The following is a 22,193-nucleotide window of genomic DNA, read 5'->3' on the forward strand; positions in this document are numbered from 1 at the left end:
GGGCTGTGGGAATACATCTTACACTATTTCTATAGAGCCACTGGTTGGTTTCACACCTGCAGCTTCCTCTGTGCCGATCACTTTCACATGGACTATGGGGCTTATTTATGAGAGCCCTGCATCACCTTTGCACCACGCAAAGTGGTACATATGTGACACAGGGCTGATTTATGAAGTCACACAAAGCCGCCTTGCATGGCTTTGAGTGGCCTTGGCCTCATAAATCATGAGTAAGGTGACGCAGCGCAAATTGCTGCGATGCCATACTCTGCACCCGGGAGGCATTCCATGTGCATAGCAGTGAGTTTTCCCACACAACACCCATGGAATTTGACGTCGCCTCAGATTTACAAAGGGATGTAAACCTGCGGAAGCGTCAACTCCGTACGCCTCAGAAGGTGAGGTGTAACGAGGAGAAATATGTTCATTTCTCCTCGTTTTTTCCTCTTTCCATGTGTGCTGCAATCTGCATCAGACATAGAAAGAGGAAAACGCCTTGTAGGATTGTTTTTGTGCAGGAAGGTGCCCCTTCTGCACAAAAACAATCCTGCCTGCAATAGAGGGACCTTTGCACCAATGGTGCACGGGTGCCCACATTGACGCTAGGCTGCAAAAGGACAGGAATGCACTGTATTGCTTAAATATTGTGCATTCCAGCCCTTTCACTTTGGTGTAGGGCAGCACAGCAAGATGCCAGGCTGTGCTGCCCGATGCCAAAATGCCATAAATGAGCCCCTCAATATATAAAATGTGCACAGTGTGATAGCATCACCCAGGTGCTGAACATAGCCACCTGAAACTGGAACTACATGCATTCTGCTTGGACACTCACCCTTCAGGGCCCCTGGTCCCGGACCAGGTTCTGAATTAGACACTGTGAGATACTAGTCAAACTTCCATCAGTGTGCAGTCCTTCTACTGTCTCCTGGTATAACCATCAATGGTCCCAAATCATGCCTCTTAAATCTAGTGTCTGCTGCTACCAGAAGCCTGCCTGATCTTAACAGGATCCCTGAAAGATGTGTGCATACCAATCACTTTGGAGCACTACCTTCTTAGCGCTGTGGTAGGACAGTAATGTTTGCAATCCATTAGTAACACTCCCAGTTCAGCGGGTAGCACCAGTGAGAGAACCCTACCTCTCACTTCCAATTTGCAGTCCACTTCTGCCTCTCCCAGATCATTGATAGCCTTGCAGGTGTAGGTTCCTCCATCAAATGGGCTGGGCTTGCGGATATTCAAGGTTAGCACACCTTGATTGTGTTTCATCAGGAACTTGGGGTCATCCCTGATCTCCATCTTGTTCTTCATCCAGACCACCCTGGGCTAAAACAGAAAAAAGAACAAGTGGTTATAGACTGTAAAACACATACAATGTACCCTATGACAACAACCAGCATGTGCCACCCCTCTCTGCCAGCCCTTTCCTGCCTATTATTGACCAGCTGGGTGTTCCCTCTCTGTTAGATGGATCTTATAAAGACTCTAACGTGCAGGTCCAATGCCTTCTGACAGCCTGTGATCAGTTTCCTCTCCAAACATCCACTTGCTTGACTTTGGACCGTAAAAGGACGTGTATGGTACCCTATTTAAGTCTAGAGATCAACATGGACATTTGTCTTCCTTCAGATAAAGAATAGTCACAGATTTGCGTGAGTTTAATTCTTGAGAACAAAAGCCAATCTATGCCTTTGCCAATGGAGAACAAAACCGCCCCATGCTTTTTAGCCTGGAGAACAAGATGATACACATGCTGTTGAATCCGAAGACCAAAAGAGCATCCATGCTGCTGAGTCTGGACATCAAAAGCTAGCTATAGTATCCCAACTATTTTTGAAGGACTAGCAGTTGTTCATGGCTTTAAGTTTGACTCTTGAGGATACAGAGCCAATCTGAGTCTTAAATCGGTTTCTCCAGACCTAAACATACTATGAAATGGAAGACTCCTCAAGGCTTTCGAGTTTAACTCTGGAGCATGAAGGGCCACATCACATCCAATTGACACTGTCGCCCCCTATCTTTCAGTAGATAAATACTCCTTTGCAGAAATCAGGTCATGCCCAAACCTTGTGCGTTAATATCCTTGACCGCACTCAAATAAACGTATCTCTTTTAAATTGATACAAGTAATATCTGTCATTATACACCCACCTCCTTTCTTTTTCACACAATCTAAGGAGACAAATAGAGAGGTCGAAAACTGGAACAGCCAGAGATGACGAGAAAATGTCGGGCAAGATACGTAAGGAAAGAAAGTAATAAAAACGATCTCGGTGAAATATGACAAAACTAGGGCAAAAAGCGAGTGTCATACCAACAAGGTCATATAAGGAAAATTATACAGAGAGGAGGAAGAGAATGAAACATAATAGGAAGATGATACAATAGAACCCGGCAGGTAAGTCTTACCGAACTATGCTATGTTGAAAAGCGAACATTCTCTTCCACTCTACCAGTCTGAACTTCTCTGCAGTTTTGTTAGAAATTCTGTCTCTTGCTGATGTTTAATATTGTAATTCATATCGATATCCATTCTTTAGAGGGTGTTGGAAGCTGAGACCGCATGTCTGATTACCTTCCGGACTACGAATTTTATTTTTGGTATTATTAATGATGCACACAAGCCTACCTCAGGTTACTATCCTATGAGAATTGCTGTATGACTTAACTTGAAATGGCGGCTACCCCCCAGTGGAGGGGGAGGCACTGTGGGAAACGCTATCTAATGTTCAATGAAATGATCTTCAGCCCTCCACCTCAAGGGATGAGGCTGTGAGGAAGCTCTAACACACCATGAAATAACCACTAACCCCTCACTGAATCGATGACACTGTGAGAAAGTGCTGTCTAATGTACTTTGAAATGAATTGGCCTTCAACCCTGGTATGTTATGCTGATTTGTATCAAAACGCTTCGCAGGTGGTTGGGCGAGGCACCCTGTGATAAAAAAAAAAAAGCCAGGTCTTTTGTTTCCTGCGCAGCTCCAGAAGTGAGGAGGAGGCTATTCCATGTTTTGGGGGGCTATGTGTGAGTAGGCGTAACTTAACACTCTTGTCTATGCAGGGTGCGCGTGCAATTGCGTGTTCAGCTGAGTAGCGGTGTCCGAATGGTTGGTGAAAGTGTATGAGGGAGCTAAGGTAAGCAGGGCATCTGTTGATGTGCTTTGTATGTATGTGTGAGAAGCTTGAACTGAGTGCAATTGAGTATGGGGAGTCAGCGGAGTTCGTTGAGGCGAGGTCTGATGTGAGTGCGGCGTGGAAGGTTGAGGACGAGTCAAGCAAAGCAATTCCACCCTCCATCTCGGTGGATGATGCTGTGAGGAAGTGTTATCTGGTGTGCCTTGAAATGGTCTCCTACCCCTGCTCCACCACCTCACAGAGGTAAGAGGCCACTTTACCCCGTGATGCGGGGGTGGAAAACCCTATCTCATCTAATTTCAAATAATCTGTAACCCCACCAGCTCAGGGGATTACAATATCAGGAGGTTCTGGCTTAACATACCTTTGGATGACCTCTTACTGCACAGTTAAGGGCAGTGGTGTATCCAGCAACAACAACACGGTCCACCAGGGGTGTCAGGAACTTTGGCGGCATGCTGAAGTCATGCTCCCTGAAATCGGCTGGTTTATAGACAAGACCTAGAGGAGAGAGTCAAACATGTATGTGATGCAAAAATACAAATAATGGTTACACACCCTACAAGTCAATATGTGCAAATAATGGCATAGACCCTACATGTTAATATGTACAAATATTGTCACAGCTCTAAGAAACATTACACATCATTGTAAGAATGCATGTGACATCACCATGCCAACTATAATAAACATTCCACACATCAACTTAAATTCATAAACAATAAATATCCTTGGAAAATCATGCTCTGCTGGTGTGGAATAGCCACATATCTTTTTGATAGAAGAATGAATAGTCTACCGTATTGTCTTGCACAACTTTAAAGAAAGATGCGTTACGTAGCTAGTCCTACAGGCAGGGTTTAGCAATGTAAATATCTGTAAGCCAGAAGTATTCATAATTTTTAAACCGGTGAAGTTGTACATTAATTTTCCTTATACTTTTGTTTACATGTGCAGAAGGCAGCACACTGTTGTGGAAATAAGGCAGTGCTAATATTTTGATATACAAGTTCAGATATTATATCTCCCAGTTTCTTCTTCTGGCAATTTAGGAACCACTGTCCACAGTAAATAAACATTCTAGGCTGAAGGACAATTATTCAGTTCTCCAACATTGGATATTCTATATACTCATGCTTGAATCATTACACGTCACCAGGCTGGGAGTCCCCGGTACATTAAAATAGCAGTGTAAGATGGCCATAGCCCTGAAACAATATTGAACATTTAGAAGCCCATGCACCTCATTTGAAAGAATCCAAACTTCAGTCAATAAGGTGAAAGCTTAAGTTCTCCTAACCCCCCCCCCCGAGGCCACAATAACTACTGCACATCATGTGTTAGGGAGTCCCCTGACAGAGCTCTGCTCTAACCTTTCAGTGAAACTTATATTTGATCATTTTTGGATCTGGCATGGATTTGTACCAGTCTTATTTTCAGCGCAGAAGTACTGTCAGTTGTTTTAAGAGAAATTGTATACAATTCTGGGCCAGGGAGGTCGTTTTGCTGGACATAACTGTATTTAACTGTCACAATGCCTGACAGAGGCAAGAAATCTCTTTTCAAGACTTGTTCATCCTGTGGTATAAAAAAGGTTTACCCAATCCAATCCAATCCAAAAATTCTTTATTTCGGCCATATAGACCATAAAAGATGCAATACAAAACACAATACATACATTTAAAACATTATTTAAAAAATACATTGTGTAAAATTCTCTTCTCAACCAGCGAGGAATAGAAAGTATCATAACAGTACGATGGTTCAGAGGGCTTTTTTCTTTCTGATTAGCCATACTGCCATTAAAAATTTGGATATGGCGAACACAATGTGACCCAGAGTGCTGGTTTTTATTATTCTGAATGCCTGAGTATACTTTCTAAACCCCAGGTTTCTACAGAGCGGCGCTATCCAATATTTTCTGGGTCTTTGATAGGCGGGGCATACAAACATGATGTGGAGGTCATCTTCCTCATAGATGTTACAACATGGACACATTTTGTCACCCCCCTTAGTCCATTTATGGGTAAATGTTTTGGTGGGGAGTGTGCCTAGCCTCCATTGTACAAACAATTTCCTCGCCAGGATAGGGAAAATAAAATCCATAAAAGATTCAAATACATAAGAATTTTTGGATTCCAGGAATCGCGCAGTGAGGGTGCCGCTATTTTGAGCATTCATCAGAAGTGAGAGGCTCCTATCTTTATAGATTTTGATCAAGGCTTTACTTGGCATCCTCTGGCAACCTCGCACGGGATCCTCCCATAACTCCACTAGGTTCATGTTAAGCAATTCATTTTTTACGAAAGCAAGCCAGGGGATTTTGCTATTCAGATTCAGGCTCATGACATGGATGAGGTCCTGCCTATAGTGGTGCAGTTCGTTTGTGGACCAAAGCCTGTGCCAAAACTTCACTGGCTTTGACACGAGCTCCTCCACAATAGGGGGAAGACCCATGTCTAGTCTCAGTGGCAGGAGTGGCGTGCCGCGTGGGAGGGCTAATAGGCGCCTTAAGAAGCTGTTTTCCACTCCTGCCAAATCTTTACCTGCTTTATACCCCCATAGCTCGCTGCCATACATGGCCGCTGCCTTGGCTTGCGTCCTGTAGGTTTCAAGGGCCGGGCTTATGGGCTTGAAGGTGGAAGTATTGGCCACCTTCAGAATTGCACCCGAGAGCTGGGACAATTTAACCCTTGATCTTGCTATCTGACGGTCCCATGACAGATTTTCCTGTAATGTTACCCCCAGATATGTGAAGGTAGAAACCCTCTCGAGGCTAACCGTACCCAGCGTAGGATTTGGCCTGGCTTTACTTGGTGGGTTGAAGATCATGAACTTGGTCTTCTCTAAGTTCAGCTCCAGACCGTGCTGTCGACAGAAGAGACCAAATCCATCCAGGATCCTCTGGATCCCCATGGGGGATTTGGAAAGCAGGAGGGTATCATCGGCAAACATGATTGCCGGAACCCTCCTGCCTGCCAAATGTGGGGCGTCATTGTCCTTAACGTTTTCTAGGTGTGATATGACGTTATTAATGAAGAGACAGAACAGGGTCGGTGCCAGGACGCAGCCCTGCCTCACCCCTCGACGGACAGGGAACCTGGGCGAAAGGTTGCCATCCCTCCCGCACCTGACCTGCGCATAATTGTTCTCATGCAGCCTGGTTATGATACTGAGTAGCTGTGGGGGTACTCCTAACTTTTCCATAACCTCCCAGAGTTTTCTGCGCTGGACTAGGTCAAAGGCTGACCTCAGATCCACGAAGACCATGTACAGCCTTCCCCCCTCTAACCTCACCGTCTTCCAGTAGAGGAGGACGAGGCGGAAAATCTGGTCCATGGTCGACGTGTTTTTTCTGAAGCCAGCCTGCAGGGGGCTCATGATGTCATTATCCTCCACCCAGTTTAACAGATGGTTCAGGATGAGCCGTGCAAAAAGCTTTTGGGGCACATCGATAAGGCTAATCGGCCTGTAGTTGGCCGGGAGCAGAGGAGACCCTTTCTTATATATCGGTACAATCTCTGCCCCCAGCCAAGAGCAGGGGACCGCCATACCTCCTAAAATAGCGTTGAAAAGGATAAGAAGGTACGGACCCCAAATGTCAGGGTGGTGTCTAAAGAGATCCCCCGGTAGCTTATCCAACCCCGGCGCTTTTCCCAGCGCTAGGCGTTCCAATGCGGTCACCACCTCACCTAGGGAAAATTCCAGGGCCATATCCGGGGTACAGGGGGGCTCAACCGCCACTCCATCAGGCCATAGAATAGTATCTTGGTAAAGTGCCCCAAAATGGGCCTCCCAGACAGAGGGGGCGATGTTAGGTTCTACAGCGGATTTGAGTTCCCCCGTCCCGTTGTTTACCAGGGCCCAAAATTTCCTAGAGTCTTTAGCTTTTAGGGCTTCAGACAGGTCATGCCAGTGGATCCAATCCCACTCTGCCCTAGCATTGGCCAATGCTACTTTATACTCCCTCCTGAGATCTGCAACCTTAACCTTATCAGTGCCCTCCTTGATGGTAGCAATTAGCTCGGACTTGATTTTCCTACAAGAAGCAGTGTACCAAGTAGGGGTACGAGTCTTTTTCCTTCGTGATTGTACCACCGGATGGAAGACCTCTGCAAGATCCCTCACTAGTTCCTGGTGGATGCTAGCTAATCTCTCGTTATAGTCAAGGGGTCTCGGTTGATTGATGAGAGCATCCACTTCCTTGAACCTAGGGAGTGCTAGGCCATATTACTTATTTACAGCATCTTCTGTGTCAAGCAGCTTTCCCCATTTAACACGGCGCCTATTTGTGGAGAGAAGCATGTCCTCCTGGTCGTCTCCACAGGCAATAGTGGGGGGCAGCCCTGCTAGAGGGACTGGATGCTGGATCTCTAATTGAAGGGCATTGTGGTCACTATCTGTCCTTGGGATCACCCTGAAGTCGTGAAGTTTGGGCCACATGGTAATATCCACTAATATATAGTCCAGCCTTGACTCGTGGTTCTTTCTATTGAAAGTACACAATGGGGGAGTATCCGAAGGGGTATGCCCATTGCATGCCCTCAATGCGAAGTTCAGGGTAAGGGACGTAAGTTGTACTGCCAACGGGGACCAAGCTTTGGGGTGGGGTGAAGACGAAGGTGGAACGCCCCAATAGTCGTCCTCAGCAGTGAGAGCACCCTCTTTTAGTCCTTCTAGGGGCTCGAAATGGCAGTTAAAGTCCCCTCCCATCACTATCTTGTGGTCGCCTGACAATTGACCTAGGAAGGAAGACAGTTCATCTAGGGTGGGGGATTCGTTGGGCACAGCGACTGGTCGCGAGTAGACATTAACAATGGCCCATGATGTTCCAGCAGGCCATCTGAGCAGCACACACTGGATGTCCTGCGAAAATGTATCCAACTTTTCCGCCTGACACCCAATGTGACTCGCTACCCAGATCGCCAAGCCTCCCGAGGGCCTCCCGCTCCACTTTGCTGGGATTTCGAAAATTTCGAACCCCCTTCTAGTTTGTGGTTCCCTCGCCCATGTCTCCTGAAAAAGTAGGATGTCGCTGCCATTTGTCAGGAGATCCCAGTCTGGTGTACCTGCCTTGTTTGTGATCCCTGCCACATTCCAGGAGAGAATTCTCAGCCCTGGACCTTGCGGTGGTGGACCTAGCCCACAAGAGAGAGATGGTACAGTAACTGAGGGGGGGTCAGGATCTCGCGGGCCAGTTGTAATAGCCTGATTGGTAGGCGTTACAGCCACCTCCGCTGGTTGCGAGGTAAGGGCAATCCGGGTATTGGATGGTGACTCTGCTTGACCCGAAATACTTCCAAGGGTAGCCCTTCCCTCTATAGCGGGGTCCTGCACCTTATTATCAGTTACGGGAGCAACTCTCACTTCCCCCCTACCTGGGCCCCCGTAAGCGGATTTTTCTGGAGACCGTTGAATATCACCCCTTTGTGGTCAATCCACCTGATCAAGGCAGGAAAATCTATTCTGGTGGATAAAATTACCATGAGCAGGAAATACATTATGCTTGGGCCTGTAACGTGAGCCATCCACTGCAAAGCCCACTCTAGTCCAACCCTGTTCCCTCCCCACCTCTGGATTACAAACATTTGGATAGAAGTGTGAGAGAGAGACTAATTCAATGGTGGACTTGTCCGGCCTTACAAGCCAGTTACAGATGTATGGGGCAACCTGTGGGCTTTTGAAGCTGACAATAATACAGTCCCCCGCCCTATTCTTAGGAGTAAATCCAATCCATGGAGTCCTTCTGACCATCAACACATCTCCTTTAAGGTTCGGGGGGAGGGGCCTGTTGGTATTAAGCCAACTGATTACCTTGTTGCGTAGCGAGTCCTGCGGCTCCCTTGCATCACCAGTAAGCTCAGGCACTCCCACCATAACCGCCGTGTATGCCACTGCCTCGGGGGGCAGATTGACCACCCTGCGCCTAGCATTAGGGCTAGTGGGGCGGGGAGTAGGGCCGTTGGCAGAGCTCTCCTCTCTCGTTTGTTGGGAGGGTGCGGGTTGCTTAGACCTCCTGGGAGCAGGAACGGGGAGCCTTGACGTTTGGGATGACAATAGGGGGATTTGGGGGGTAGGAACACTATTGATGCTGTGCAAGTTCCCTGGCTGGACTGGTGCCTCATTTGGGGCCTGGGTAATCGTTACAGGGGTCGGAGGTCTATTCCCAGTTGTCTCCCGGGGGATCCTCTGTGCATTTGGACCCACCCCCGGACCAGGACTGTTTCTTTTATAACTATTTTCTAAAGCCATCAGTCTAGTCTCTATAGAGTCCAGTTTTACAGACAAGGGGTTCAATAAGTTCTTAAAAATGTCCGTAAATGAGCTGATAAGCAAGTTTGCGGTGTTAGCAGGGGCCCCACCAAATATAAATGGCCCAGAACACACTGGTACGGCTATAACTGGAGGAGAGCCGGAATGTTCCGACCTGTTTCCCGGGGAGCTGACCTCAAACGAGGCCGAGATGTCTATACTGGCATCCAGATTTTGCTTGGTAGAATCAATTTTGGCCCTCTTTGCCCCTCTCCACTTCCTTGGCCTTTTTCTTTTCAATGGTTGGTCCCCTCTACTGCTTGCGGGTTCTGTTAGAATTATGGCCTGGCCCACATCCCGCGTCTCAGTTCCCGTACAATCCACATTAGGAGAGGGATCTACAACCCCAGAGAGATGTAATGACTCACTATCCCTCTGGGGGTTTGACGGGGTCCTAAGTTGTTGTAGGACTGACTCAATAGTCTGGTCGATGCTGTCCAAGAGTGACAGGCGAGTGGCATCAAGAAGTAGTGGGGTGCTAGCATCAATTGAAGAGTCCGGGGAGTCCAGTGGCAAGTTTTCTGTGCCCGCCTCGGGGTGGATATCTAGCACTGTTTGTCCTTTATTGGCCACAGCACTGGCCTTGGGGAAGAATTTTTCCAAAGTGCTGGAACGCTGTTGAGCAGGCTTGCTCCTGGATACCCTGGTGGCCATGTTGAGTTGAAATACACAGGGGTCACCGACTCGAAGAGAGGGAAGATTCTTGGAAGGAGCGGGGCGTCAGAGGGATGGCCCGGTCCGGTCTCTTCCGACCTCTAACGGCCTAGAATGGCCCGCTCTTTGCCCGGTCTTAGCTCCGCGCTTAGCCCCGTGCGCGTCCCGCTGGCGCGTCGTTGGTTGAAATTATAAAGAGGGAAGGGCGGGAAGAGGACCAGCTGTGGCGAGTTTACAACGCAGCGCCCGCTGGTCCTCGCAGTCCCTGGTGGCGTTTGATTCCCTCGATGATTCCTCCTGTTCAGGCGGCCGGTCAGCAACCCAGATGGTGAGAGCCTCGAGCGGCGCCCGCGGAGCGGGGGCCGCGAGGCGTGGGGTTAAGGTTCAGCAAGAAGCACCCGGTATGACTGCAGTGAAGTCTCTGTGGGCAGGCACACGCAGTGAGTTCTCCCCGCCTTACTTAAAGTTCAGCGGGAGGGGCGGGAAGAGGACCAGCTGTGGCGAGTTTACAACGCAGCGCCCGCTGGTCCTCGCAGTCCCTGGTGGCGTTTGATTCCCTCGATGATTCCTCCTGTTCAGGCGGCCGGTCAGCAACCCAGATGGTGAGAGCCTCGAGCGGCGCCCGCGGAGCGGGGGCCGCGAGGCATGGGGTTAAGGTTCAGCAAGAAGCACCCGGTATGACTGCAGTGAAGTCTCTGTGGGCAGGCACACGCAGTGAGTTCTCCCCGCCTTACTTAAAGTTCAGCGGGAGGGGCGGGAAGAGGACCAGCTGTGGCGAGTTTACAACGCAGCGCCCGCTGGTCCTCGCAGTCCCTGGTGGCGTTTGATTCCCTCGATGATTCCTCCTGTTCAGGCGGCCGGTCAGCAACCCAGATGGTGAGAGCCTCGAGCGGCGCCCGCGGAGCGGGGGCCGCGAGGCGTGGGGTTAAGGTTCAGCAAGAAGCACCCGGTATGACTGCAGTGAAGTCTCTGTGGGCAGGTTTACAATGAAGATCCTCATTCACAATGTATTTATTGCCTCTATCGGAAACATAAGGCATCTAAATGTAACATTTGTAGGAATTTTTAATTTAAAACTCATGGGGCAGAGAAATGAGATTGGCTTTGTATCAAAAGAGAATATTCCTACTTTTCAAGGGGATGTCCCCTCTTCAGTGAAAGGTCCCATGAAAAGTGCTCCTCCAAGCACCTCCACGAAGGCAGAGAAAAAAATTAGACGTATTAAGTTTTTTGAGTTGGACTTGTTTGGAGCAGCTCTTGCAGCCACCTCTTCTGTCCCTAAACAAGGAAAACATGTGTTTAAGGCATGGGTACTCACGAACATTTGTCCAGGGACCACAAAGTACGGTCTGCGGTGTGAACGAGGGTTGCACTGATGCCAGCATGCTGGCGGTAAGGGGTCTGGGTGGGTCAGATATCATGTATGGTCGTCTAAAAACATGTTAAATAAACGGGCAAGGATTTATTTACAGGTTAATAAATGCTTGCCGTTTATTTAATATTTTTTCTGAATATTAGTGCTGAGCCACTAAAAACAGCAGCTCGTGCTGCCGTTCACTAGGGGGTGTCGCATGTAAAGGTCAAGAGGGCCACAAGCGCCCCCCGGGCTTTACTTTGAGTATCACCGGTCTGAGGGTTCATCAGATTGCATTGAGGAACAGCCTCTAAAAAATAAGGAAAAATCAAGCTTGTGAATGTCATATACTGTCATTGGTAGAAGCTATGCTGTCAATTGTGCCATCGCCAACTATACTGTTGACAACCATTCCGTCGATGTTAGGCCCATCAAATGCAGTTTTCACATCTTTGCTTTCACCATTGAAGGTATCAGCACCAACTAAAATTTTGCAATCTCATCAGAAAGATGAAGCAAGTGCAACTGCACATAGTTCAACACAATTGAATGTGAAATATGCCCTGGAGTTTGGAGAGGACATGGAGGAAATAAACTTTTAATCAGACTATGTTTGCCATAAGGATTGTATTCCTCATGCTTCAAAGTCTTGCATGCTGCCTAGACAAGGATAGCATGAAGTTGTTCAGGTGCCAATCACCTTTTTAAATACATTATAACGAATGAGGGTATACTTTGCAAAAGTTAGTACTACAACAACCACCGCAACAGCCTACTCCTAATTGTCCTTCACAGCAGTTGCCTCTACCCCTTCCACCACCACCAAGAGAATCAGCCAGGGTAGTTCAAAGGCTAATGGGTCCACCAATACCTGAAGATATGGGCGAAAATCACTCCAATCCTTCTACCTATTCCAACATAGATGAATAGGGTGAACTGCCACGGTATTATGGAGGACAAAATGATAGAGACGATGATATAGGGATCCTGAGGGATAGGGACGGGGACCTGTATCTCAAGATCCGATGGATGATGTTTCCAGAATTAATTCTCCTATGGAAAGTGCTGTGAAGACATGTAATATTCCAAAGCAGTCTGCAGACCAAGAATGTTTCCTTTATGTCTTTAAGCGTAAACCAAGGAAGCCTCTAAAAGCTATTCTAATTCTAGATTTTATTTGGAAAGACAGTCTCAAGTTAATGAAGACTCCAGCTACAGTCCTGGCAGTTATTCCTCGCCTGGAGGAGAAATATAAAGCTCCATAGACCGTTCCATCTTGTCTCGTGGGGGATACTAAACCAGATTCAGTTATTTTCTCTGGGGTTCAAGAAAGATCTAAGATTCCATGCACATCGTCTTAAGGCACTCCATATAGAGATACCAGACGTATCGATAATTTAGGCAAAATAATCTCATCTATGGCAGCAACCTCCAGAAAATCAACCAAAGCTTTGGTCATCTTAGGGCACAATGATTGCCAGATGTGCATGATATTGCACCATTGTTTAAACTCATCCCAGAGGATAAGAGAGAGACAGCGAGAGTTATCCTTAAGTATGGAAAACTAACTTCTTCTTTCATATATTGATTCTGCAATGGATGACTTTAATACAGGTTTTTGCCAACTTGCGGGAGGAGGAACAGTGTTAAGAATGCAAGGTTGGCTAAAGTCTACAGCCTTCCCTCCTGAGGTGCAATCAAAGATTTTAGACATGCATTTCGATAGCCTTCCTCTTGTCGGAAAGCATGTAGATGAGGCTCTTCAAGGTGTTAAAACATAGAGATACTGCAATGGTTTTGGGTCTACTACAGTATTACCGATTTGGATCTTCTAATTTTCATGCTTCTAAAAGATCACAAAGTTTTATGTGATGATTCAGCCAAAATGGTAGCCAACAATCATATCAGCCTCAAAGACAATCTAGGTATGACCAAGGATACTCCTGTACCCGAAGTCAAAGGCTGCCCTATGGGAGAACATCAGGAAGAAGAAGAAGTGTGCCTGTGGTGTTCTGTAGTTAACCTGTGATGCAGTGGGTTAGTATCCAGGCAGTGATGTAAGGGATTTGGAATGCCAGTTTGTTGCTATGTTGGAATGTAGATTTCTGTAATGAAGTCAGTTGGATATGGTATTGATGTGGATGAGGTCTCTGCTGCTGAGCTACTTAATACACCTACAGTTATTGTTACTCCTAAAGCCTCTGTCTTCTTCTTTGGTGACACCAACTTTTACATTTTGGCGACGAGGGTCGCCCCCAAACCTCACTCGTTGACACGATGGCCAGAAATCAATGTGGTCATTAGGGAAGCTTATTGGTGGCCGGCTAAGGATATGCACATATTTATTTATTTATGTCATTTATAAAGTTTTATATAGCACAAACGTGGCCCATAAGGGTATCAGAGCGCTTTACAGTATACAGTATAAAACATAAGCGGATGATGTAGTATACAAGCATGTGAAATGTGTCAATACATACAAAAGAGAAAATATAATATATAGATAACAAACATAAGTGACCCGGAATCAGCAGGACTTGCACAATAAAAGGTTATTGAGCATTGGGTGGTTGTGCTAATAAACATACATATAATATACTCCTTCGATTCACCTTGGGTATGAAGTATATGGATAATATAGTAGATCCAAGGCCAACTAAGCTTTACGCTAAATACAGTTATTGAGCATTAAGTGTCTATGGTAATAACCATACATATAATAATCTTATTCACTCAACCAGAGGTAGGCAATGATATGCGGCTCTTACAGGTGACTCGATGTCAGCCTAGAATTAAGACTTATGAAGTGAATTTGTTCATTAGTAGTATTTTTACTTCTTTTTTTAATGCGGTAAAGGAAGAGATTCCACACACCACAGGAGGTAAGGCATTCCAAATCTTTGGTGCAATCCCTGAGAAAGCTCTGCAACCAGTTCTCTTCTTATGGAAGGATTGTGGTTTCAGAAGTAAAGTACTCGCATTACGAAGTTGTCTGCAACCTCCCGACCTTTCTAGCTTTAGAGCTAAGTAACTGGGCGTATTGTTATGTAGAGCTTTATGGGTCATGCAGGCAACCTTTAGTTGTATTCTAGCCTCGTAAGGCAGCCAATCAGGGCTTTCAGGGTCGGAGAGATGTGTCTGTTTCTTTTAGTTCCTCTTACCAGTCTAGCCGCAGCATTAAGTGATACCCTCAGGGAGCCAGCTAGTATTTGGGGAGTCCGCAAAGAGTGGTGCTTCCATAGTCCAGTCTTGGTAGCACTAGGGCTTGCAGTGCCATTTTTAGGTCGGCCTGAGGGAGGAAGGGTTTGATTTTCCTTAGTATACTCAACTTGTGATTGGCTCCCTTGGTGCCATTAGAGATGTGCGACTGCATATTCAGGTGTTTGTCTATGGTGATTCCTAGGGATTTTGCTGAGTCAATGATGAGGGGAGCACAGTCAAAGGAGGTTAGGTGTTTTAACCATAGGTCTATCTTAGGTGTGTGATTCGGTGAAGAGATGAAAATGAATTTTGTTTTTTTGGTATTCAGCAAGAGGTGGTTGTTAGTGAGCCAACTTTGTGTGTTCAATATAATATCATTGAGGGAAATGAAATCTTCTGGAGTGGAGATTTTCAAATACAGTTGGGTGTCGTCCGCATACAGGTGATATAGAATGTTTGCTGATTTCAGTGTGTTTGCCAAAGGTTCCATTAGTAGAATGGATGATAAGGCTGATCCATGAGGGACACCCAAGGTTACCACAGAGGGTTGCGAGAGTGAGTTCTTCATCTTGATTCTTTGTGTTTTGTTATTTAGAAAGGAGGAGAACCATTGCAACACTGTGCCCGAGAGGCCCATCCTTCGTTCCAGTAGGGACAAAAGGTTGTCATGCTTGACCGTATAGAAGGCGGAGGATAAGTCAAGAAGTATCATTAGGCATGACTCGTTGCAGTCAAGCATTTTTAGTATGTCGTCCATAATGTGAGTGAGAGCAGATTCAGTGCTGTGACCTTGACGGAAGCCAGATTGGTGACTGTCTAAGAGGTTGGAATTCTCAATATGGTTGCATAATTGAATTTGTACACATTTCTCCAACAGTTTCGCCAAAGTGGGGATATTGGATATAGGGCTGTAGTTGTTGAGATCAGATGGGGTGACGTCAGCTTTGTTTAGTATAGGTGTGATCTGCTCTATTTTAAGACAGTCCGGAATGGCGCCTTGTCTCAGAGAGGCGTTTACAATTTCTGCCCATAGCGGTAGGATAGTTGTTTTTAACATTTTGAATAGGGCAGGAGGCAGGGGGTCAGAGAAGTGATTGGAGGGGTTGATTGCTTGAAGAGTGTTATCGATTATATGTTGTGAGATTGGCGAGAAGGTGTGCCAAGAGGCATTATTTTGTGTGACTTCCCCTGGAATATTAAAATGAACTTTGAGTTGTGCGCCACAATTAGTATCTTGGGCCATAAATTGTGGTAGAGCCTTCTTGGATTGGATGTCGAGCTCGATGGCCTTAGTCTTTTCACAAAAGAAATTGGCAAGCACATCACAGATGTAGCCAGGTCGTTTAGTTCCCTAGAGTTAGTCGTGTTGCATGCTTGTTGTTTTTTTGGACGGTCGATTGCTTGGTTAAGCTGGGTTCTGAAAAAGTCTGCCTATGCCTTTAAAATCTTCCTGTTGTATGAGTTCCTTAACCTTCTAAGGTGATCAAGGTATCAGTGGTGGGTGCTGATTTCCATAGTCTCTCCGCAACTCTTAGCTGGCGTTGCTCTGAGTTCAGGGTCTCATTGAACCAAGGTTTGAAAATTTGGGAGGAGGCGTTTTTTTCTTGGAGGGGCACTGTAGAATCCAGGATTTCAAGCACGGTGGAATTGTAGAAGGTTGTGAGGTCATGTACATCAGTCATGTCCGTCGTGTGGGTCATGGCGGAGTTGCATCGGTTTACCAAGGTGATGAGGTTGATATTTTGTAAGTTCCTTTTCCATTGTTTTGTTTTTAAGGGTTGGCCCCTTTTTTGAGTTATTTTGATATTGATGGAGAAGAGGATGCAATGATAATCAGTCCAATTACATGGGGTGATGGATTCTAGTAGGACGATGTTTGTTTTTGCAATGATGAGGTCCAGTGTCTCTCCCTTGTTGTGAGTTGGGCTGTCGCAAAATTGAGATAGCTCCTGTTCTGACAAAAACTCTTTACGACAGCCTACTCCATGATCGTTTGCATTGTTCCAGTGGAGATTAAAGTCACCCAAGAAAATTTGAGGAACTTGTGAGTTGACGTTGGATGCAATGACCTCCATTAGCTCGTCGATAAAAGTCAAGTTATCACCCGGGGTGGTAGAATATGTGAAGCTTGCCGGCGATGCGCTTATTATCAGAGATATTAATACAGAGGATAGTCCGATGGAGTCTGTTTGCTTGACTGAGGTTGAGTTATGATAAATACAGGCTACCCCTCCCCCGAGTTTCCCGTTTCTGTCAAGACGGATTAGGTCATGGGTAGGAGGAACCAGTAAGTCAAGGATGGGAGAGGAGGAACTATTTAGCCATGTTTCGGTAAGGACAATAATATCTAAATCATTCTCTAGAATGAGGTTGAATATGTCAGGAGCATGTTTGCTAGCAGATCTGTAATTAATGAGCCCACACACCATCTTGTTAATAGATTGGGTTAGGCTAATCTGCTCTATGTTGATATATGTGAGGTTATCTCTATTTACCGATCTGTTGTTGAGAGATGGTTCTCTGAAGGGATTGGTTACAATGGATTGGATAGTGCCACATTGTGACTTACTGTTATCAGTTGCCCGGGCCTAAGATGTGAGGAAGTTGTCTATGTCTCTGTCAGCTAGTTCATCCCTTGCCCTCCTAGGCCAATATGGAGAAGGTAAATTCCCCAGATTGGTGTTTTCGGGGTGTAAGTGTCCACTAGGTTGGTCACTGATTTGGTTATTCTGACTCGTGATCTCAGGGTGTGAATTCGTGGGGATGTAATTTCTCGTTTGGAGACTGATTTGGTTCACAGTGTCATTGGTGGCTCTGTGTATATTTAGAAGTTCTTTAGTGATAGTCGAAAGGATGTGCATCTCGCTCTTGAGATGGGATAGGCCTGTGGCTAACTCCTTGAGTTGAGTGAACCAGACGGAGTTGGGAAAGTAGGTAGTAAGTGTGTGTGTATGATCAGTTATGGAGGGTGATCCGCTGGTAGGGTCTCTTTGCATGATCACGTTCTCCAATTGCTTGGGGATAACTTCATTAGGGGTCAATGTGAGAGGCTGAACCGGGAGTTTAGTTGTGGGGTCCATGTCAGGGAGTGGTGTGGTATATAAGGGAGGCAGCCAGAGAGGGGCTGCCACATGCAGTTGGGGAATGGTAATTGTGCGCTGTAATTGGATGGGTGGGATGAGTGTAGCAGGTGTTAGGGTCCTCTCAGATGTCGAGGAGGACAGTGGGTGAGGGGGATCTTTGCAATCTGCTTTGGATGAAAGGGTGGAGAAGAGGTCAGTGTGGGTGGCATCCCGTTTGGTGCCATCCCACTCGTACATCAGGGATAACGGTGGCTCGTTTGCTATGAAGAGATCGGTAGCTAACCCTAACCCAGTCCCTTCTGGGATGAGGGATCCAGGTGTGTCAGCGACCAATAGACCTGGGGGGTAGGGATTACTTGCGGTTGCTGCACTGCTGAAGTTGGTGGCTAAGTGCAACCCTGTCTCACCTGGGCCGCGTGACCTATGTGTATTTGGATCTGAGGTGTCTGGGGGAATGGGCACGATGTTGATGTCAGCATTTATCAGTTCGGAAGAGTCTGATGTGGTATTTTGTAGAAGAGAGGTTTGGATTTGTACGGAATGCTTGTGCAGTGACAGAATTTTAAAGTGCAGGACACAATCAATGGTGCTAAGGGAGCAAGCCAGAGGTCCATGGTCGGACATTGCTGTTGACATTTTAGGAACTGTAAGATTGAAATCTCTTGACCAGTATGTGTTGGGGTGTCTCGATATGTGTCTCGATGGCCGGAAATCAAGGTGGTTAATTCTGTTGAATCAGAGGTGGTTATTAAGTTTTTGAAACAACGTTTTTGAACAGGAATGTTTTCCTTTGTCCCTGCTGTCAGACAAGGGAGTAAAAATTATCTTTAGGGTATTGGAAATGTTTCTGAGAACTAGAAGTATTAGGTGTAAGAAAGCAGCTCTATACCACCCAGAGAGCAATGGTGTGATGGAGAGATTAGTAAAAGTGCTTAAAGAGAGTTTACAACAGGCTGTTGTGTCTGTTGTGAACTGGGAGTTAGCCATGAGGAAGAAGGTATGCAAGAGTACAGATATATCCCACATTCCTTAACTTGTGTGGCTCCTTTTCGCTTATTCAAAGGTAGGGTTGACAATACTGCGGTGACTCCCTTGTGGGTCACTGCTAAAATGTCTGTCGTACATGATAGTGTGGGTAGCACAGAGGCATGGACAGAGAGAGAGAGGAAGAAAATGGAAAAAAGGAAAATGTGCTATGATGAGAAAAAGGCTATGAAAAGTACCATTGTGAGTGTAGGAGATTGAGTTCAGCTCAAGTCACCAAGGAGAGATGGGAGGAAGTCCAAATTCAGTCAACCTTTTAGGATCATTAAGGTTTTTAAGAATGCTGTGAAAACCAATGACCACAGAATTTGGAACTTTAATAGGGTTGCTAAGTGTCAATCTAATGGGGATGATGTCACGAATGCACAAGTTCCACAAGAGAAGGTCTCTAGACCCCTTCGGACAAGACAAATTCCACTCTGTTGCAAGATTACATTTGCAAAAGTGTGACCTACATTTACTGCATAAATGTATTTATGTATTCATTTGTTTGTTTATTATTTGGAGGGAGGCGATGTGGTGTTCTGTAGTTAACCTGTAATGCAAAGGGTTAGTATCCAGGCAATGATGTAAGGGATTTGGAATGTGGGTTGGTTGCCAGCCGCGGCCCGTGGAGGGAGTTACTGTCATGATCATGAGGCAGCATACAGCCCCCAACCCTCACCTTTCCTGGTAGCGCCTGACATGTACGAAAGTTGCGGGGACTACAGCTCCCATAAGGCCAAGGGACAAGTAACAGGCCGACAGGAAGGAGCACACTCCTATTTAAGTCCCGCCTCCGGAAAAAACGGCGCTTGACAAACTGCCGTCGGAGCCTAGTTGCGGTTTGCCGTTGCCTGTCGAAACTTTCCTGTATTCCGTGCGTTCTGAGCCTGAAGTGAAACGCATGCATTTGAAGCGCTGCCGCGCTTGACTTTATCCTGCCTTAGCTCGCGGCTATCTTCCGCGAAATCGAGGGAGGAGCCGCGTCTCTGTTTCCTGGGAGCCGCACAGGAGACGCCGATCCTTGCGCTGTGTGGGAGAGTGGTTTAACCTCTCCACAGCGGTACTTTGGTAACTACCAGCAGTCTCGGTTCTGGAACCGAACCTTCGAGACCTGCTGGATTTATGATTTGTTTTTGCACGCGAACCGAATATTGGATTTCCCGGTGCCCACGGAACTGGCAAGCCACCCTTGATGAAACCTCCGTTGCTCCGAAGATAGGAGTAGTAGGAGCTACATAGACAGCGCCTGGCTGCCTGCGACTGTGCTTGCCGGTATTCTTTTCTCTCCGCACGCTGGACCAGCACTCCCAGGTGCCTTCCTGCTCTGTCACCCCTCTGCACTCAGAAAGTCCTGTGGACAACCTTCCGGACGCTTTCATGTAAGTGTGTGTGGATGGTGTGTGTCTGAGTAGAAGTAGGGAAGGATTGCAGTGCTACTCATTCTGTTCTTATTTTCTCCATACTGCAGGGGTCCAAGAGGGAGTATAGAACAGATCTCCTATTCCTGTGAGCGGAACAGGCTTCTTTATTATTTTGTCCCCTTCCCTTTTTCCCTCGAATACTTCACTACCCATAGTGCTCTGCTTCATTGTGGTGGGTGTAGTGTTTAGGGGCATTGGGAACTACTCTTCATGGCATCGTTCCTGCTGGCTATTTTGAAGGTTAGTGGCTTAGTATTGTTGGCGCTACTGACACCTGACAGTTACGGTGGGGCAGGGAGGCGGGGAGAGGGAGGGGCAGGGTGGAGGCTAATAACCGGCATATGGATAATTGCAGGTAAGTATTGTTTACTTACCTGCAATTATCCATATGCCGGTTTTTAGCACCCCCCCACCCTGACCCTCCCCCTCCCCGCCTCCCTGCCCCATCGTAACTCTCTCCACGGGCCACGGCTGCTGGTTGCTATGTTGGAATGTAGATTTCTGTATGAAGTAAGTTGGATCTGACATTGATGTGGTTAGGTCTCTTAATAAATCTACAGTTATCATTACTCCTGAGCTTCTGTCTTCTTTGGTGAAGACAAACTTTTTAGATTGCCCGTATCACACAACAATGATAACCAGAAAAGAGCTTGACTCTCTATCTTTGCCCTCATTTCTATCTCTCCCACTGCAATTGGGGGGGCAGAATTTCCCTGTTTGCTCCTGCTTGGGAGGCTATAACAACGGACAGATGGGTGAGGCAGTATGTTCTTTCAGGACCTACATTGGAATTGTCCAAAGACCCCCTGTGAACCCACACAAGAAAGAGCATCATCTACATCTGAAGGAACTTCAGCAGGCAATTCTCTTGCTGCTCAAGAGAGTTAAAGAGCTTGTCTCCAATTCCTGGCTTTACTCCAGGTTTTAACTGATAAAAAAGAAAACGGGTCAATAGGGACCAATCTTGGATCGCAGACAACTTAACAAGTTTCTAAAGAAGCAATCTTTCATGGTGGGTACCATACAAAACATCCTTTTGATGATTTAGGGAGGGGATTTCATGAACTCCTTCAATCTTCAAAATGGGTATCTTCACATAACCATTCATCAAAGACACAGAAAATATCTATGATTCCTGGTAGTGGGTCAGCATTATCAATTTAAGGCGCTTCATTTTCGCCTCAAATCAGCCCCTCGATTTTTACCAGATGCCTTGCTCCAGCCTTCCTCAGACGGGTGTTCCCATACCTTGACGACTGGGTCATCAAGGCTCAGTCAAAGTAAGAGGCAAGGATATCTACGACGGCCTGCATTAACCTGTTCAGGAAACTAGGCCACACATTGAACAGGGAAAAATCGTCATTGTAGTCTCAAATAAAAATTATGTTCTTGGGTGCATTACTCGACATGAAACATCCTTGTGTGTATTTCACTACACGCTTTTCCATCTTGGGGAAGAGCAAGCGGTTGCAAATTGTGGCAAGAAATATCTCTACAGAACAGTGAATAACAGTGAGACAATACAAATCCTTACTGGGCCCGATGGCACCATGTATAGGCCTTCTTCATTTTTGCAGGCTCTGCATGAGACCTTTTCAGCAAGAACTAAAATTGCACTTTAAGCAACTCGAGGGGTCTTGGGACAATACGGTACAAGTCACAAGGAGGTTCAAAAAGTTATCGCTGTGGTGGATGCTTCCAGCTAATTTGAAATTCAAACAGGATTATATTTACAACAGATGCATCCATGAATAATGGGGGAGCACACCTGCAGGAACTTTAAACCAGAGGCCTATAGTCGGAAATGTTACTTCATATCAATGTGTCCCATTTCACAAGGCCTGCAGGCATTTCTTCCCAGGAGAAGAGGTCAGTCAGACTTAGTCAGAATGGACAACACAACATCCACGTTTAATTTAGCCAAGCAATTAGGAACTCAGTCCCTATCCCTCAGAAGAGGCTTAACAGCTTGCTCAACAGGTTTGAAATTGGGCCAAGTCAC

The 22,193-nt window shown here is 46.4% G+C and overlaps 1 protein-coding gene across 2 annotated transcripts in view; it reads right to left on the minus strand.

The window, feature by feature from the left end:
- MYBPC2 (myosin binding protein C2) overlaps positions 1 to 22,193 on the minus strand; it is a 252,762-nt gene that overhangs the window by 2,290 nt on the left and 228,279 nt on the right. For both annotated transcript variants that reach the window (XM_078655074.1, XM_078655075.1), the window contains 2 exons: positions 3,502 to 3,638; positions 1,140 to 1,326 (listed from right to left, as the gene is read on the minus strand). In XM_078655074.1, coding sequence (XP_078511200.1) covers positions 1,140 to 1,326; positions 3,502 to 3,638 — 324 coding nt within the window. The remainder of the gene's footprint in view (positions 1 to 1,139; positions 1,327 to 3,501; positions 3,639 to 22,193) is intronic.

This window comes from Lissotriton helveticus, chromosome 7 (assembly GCF_964261635.1).
Source record: "Lissotriton helveticus chromosome 7, aLisHel1.1, whole genome shotgun sequence".
Lineage (NCBI taxonomy): Eukaryota > Metazoa > Chordata > Amphibia > Caudata > Salamandridae > Lissotriton > Lissotriton helveticus.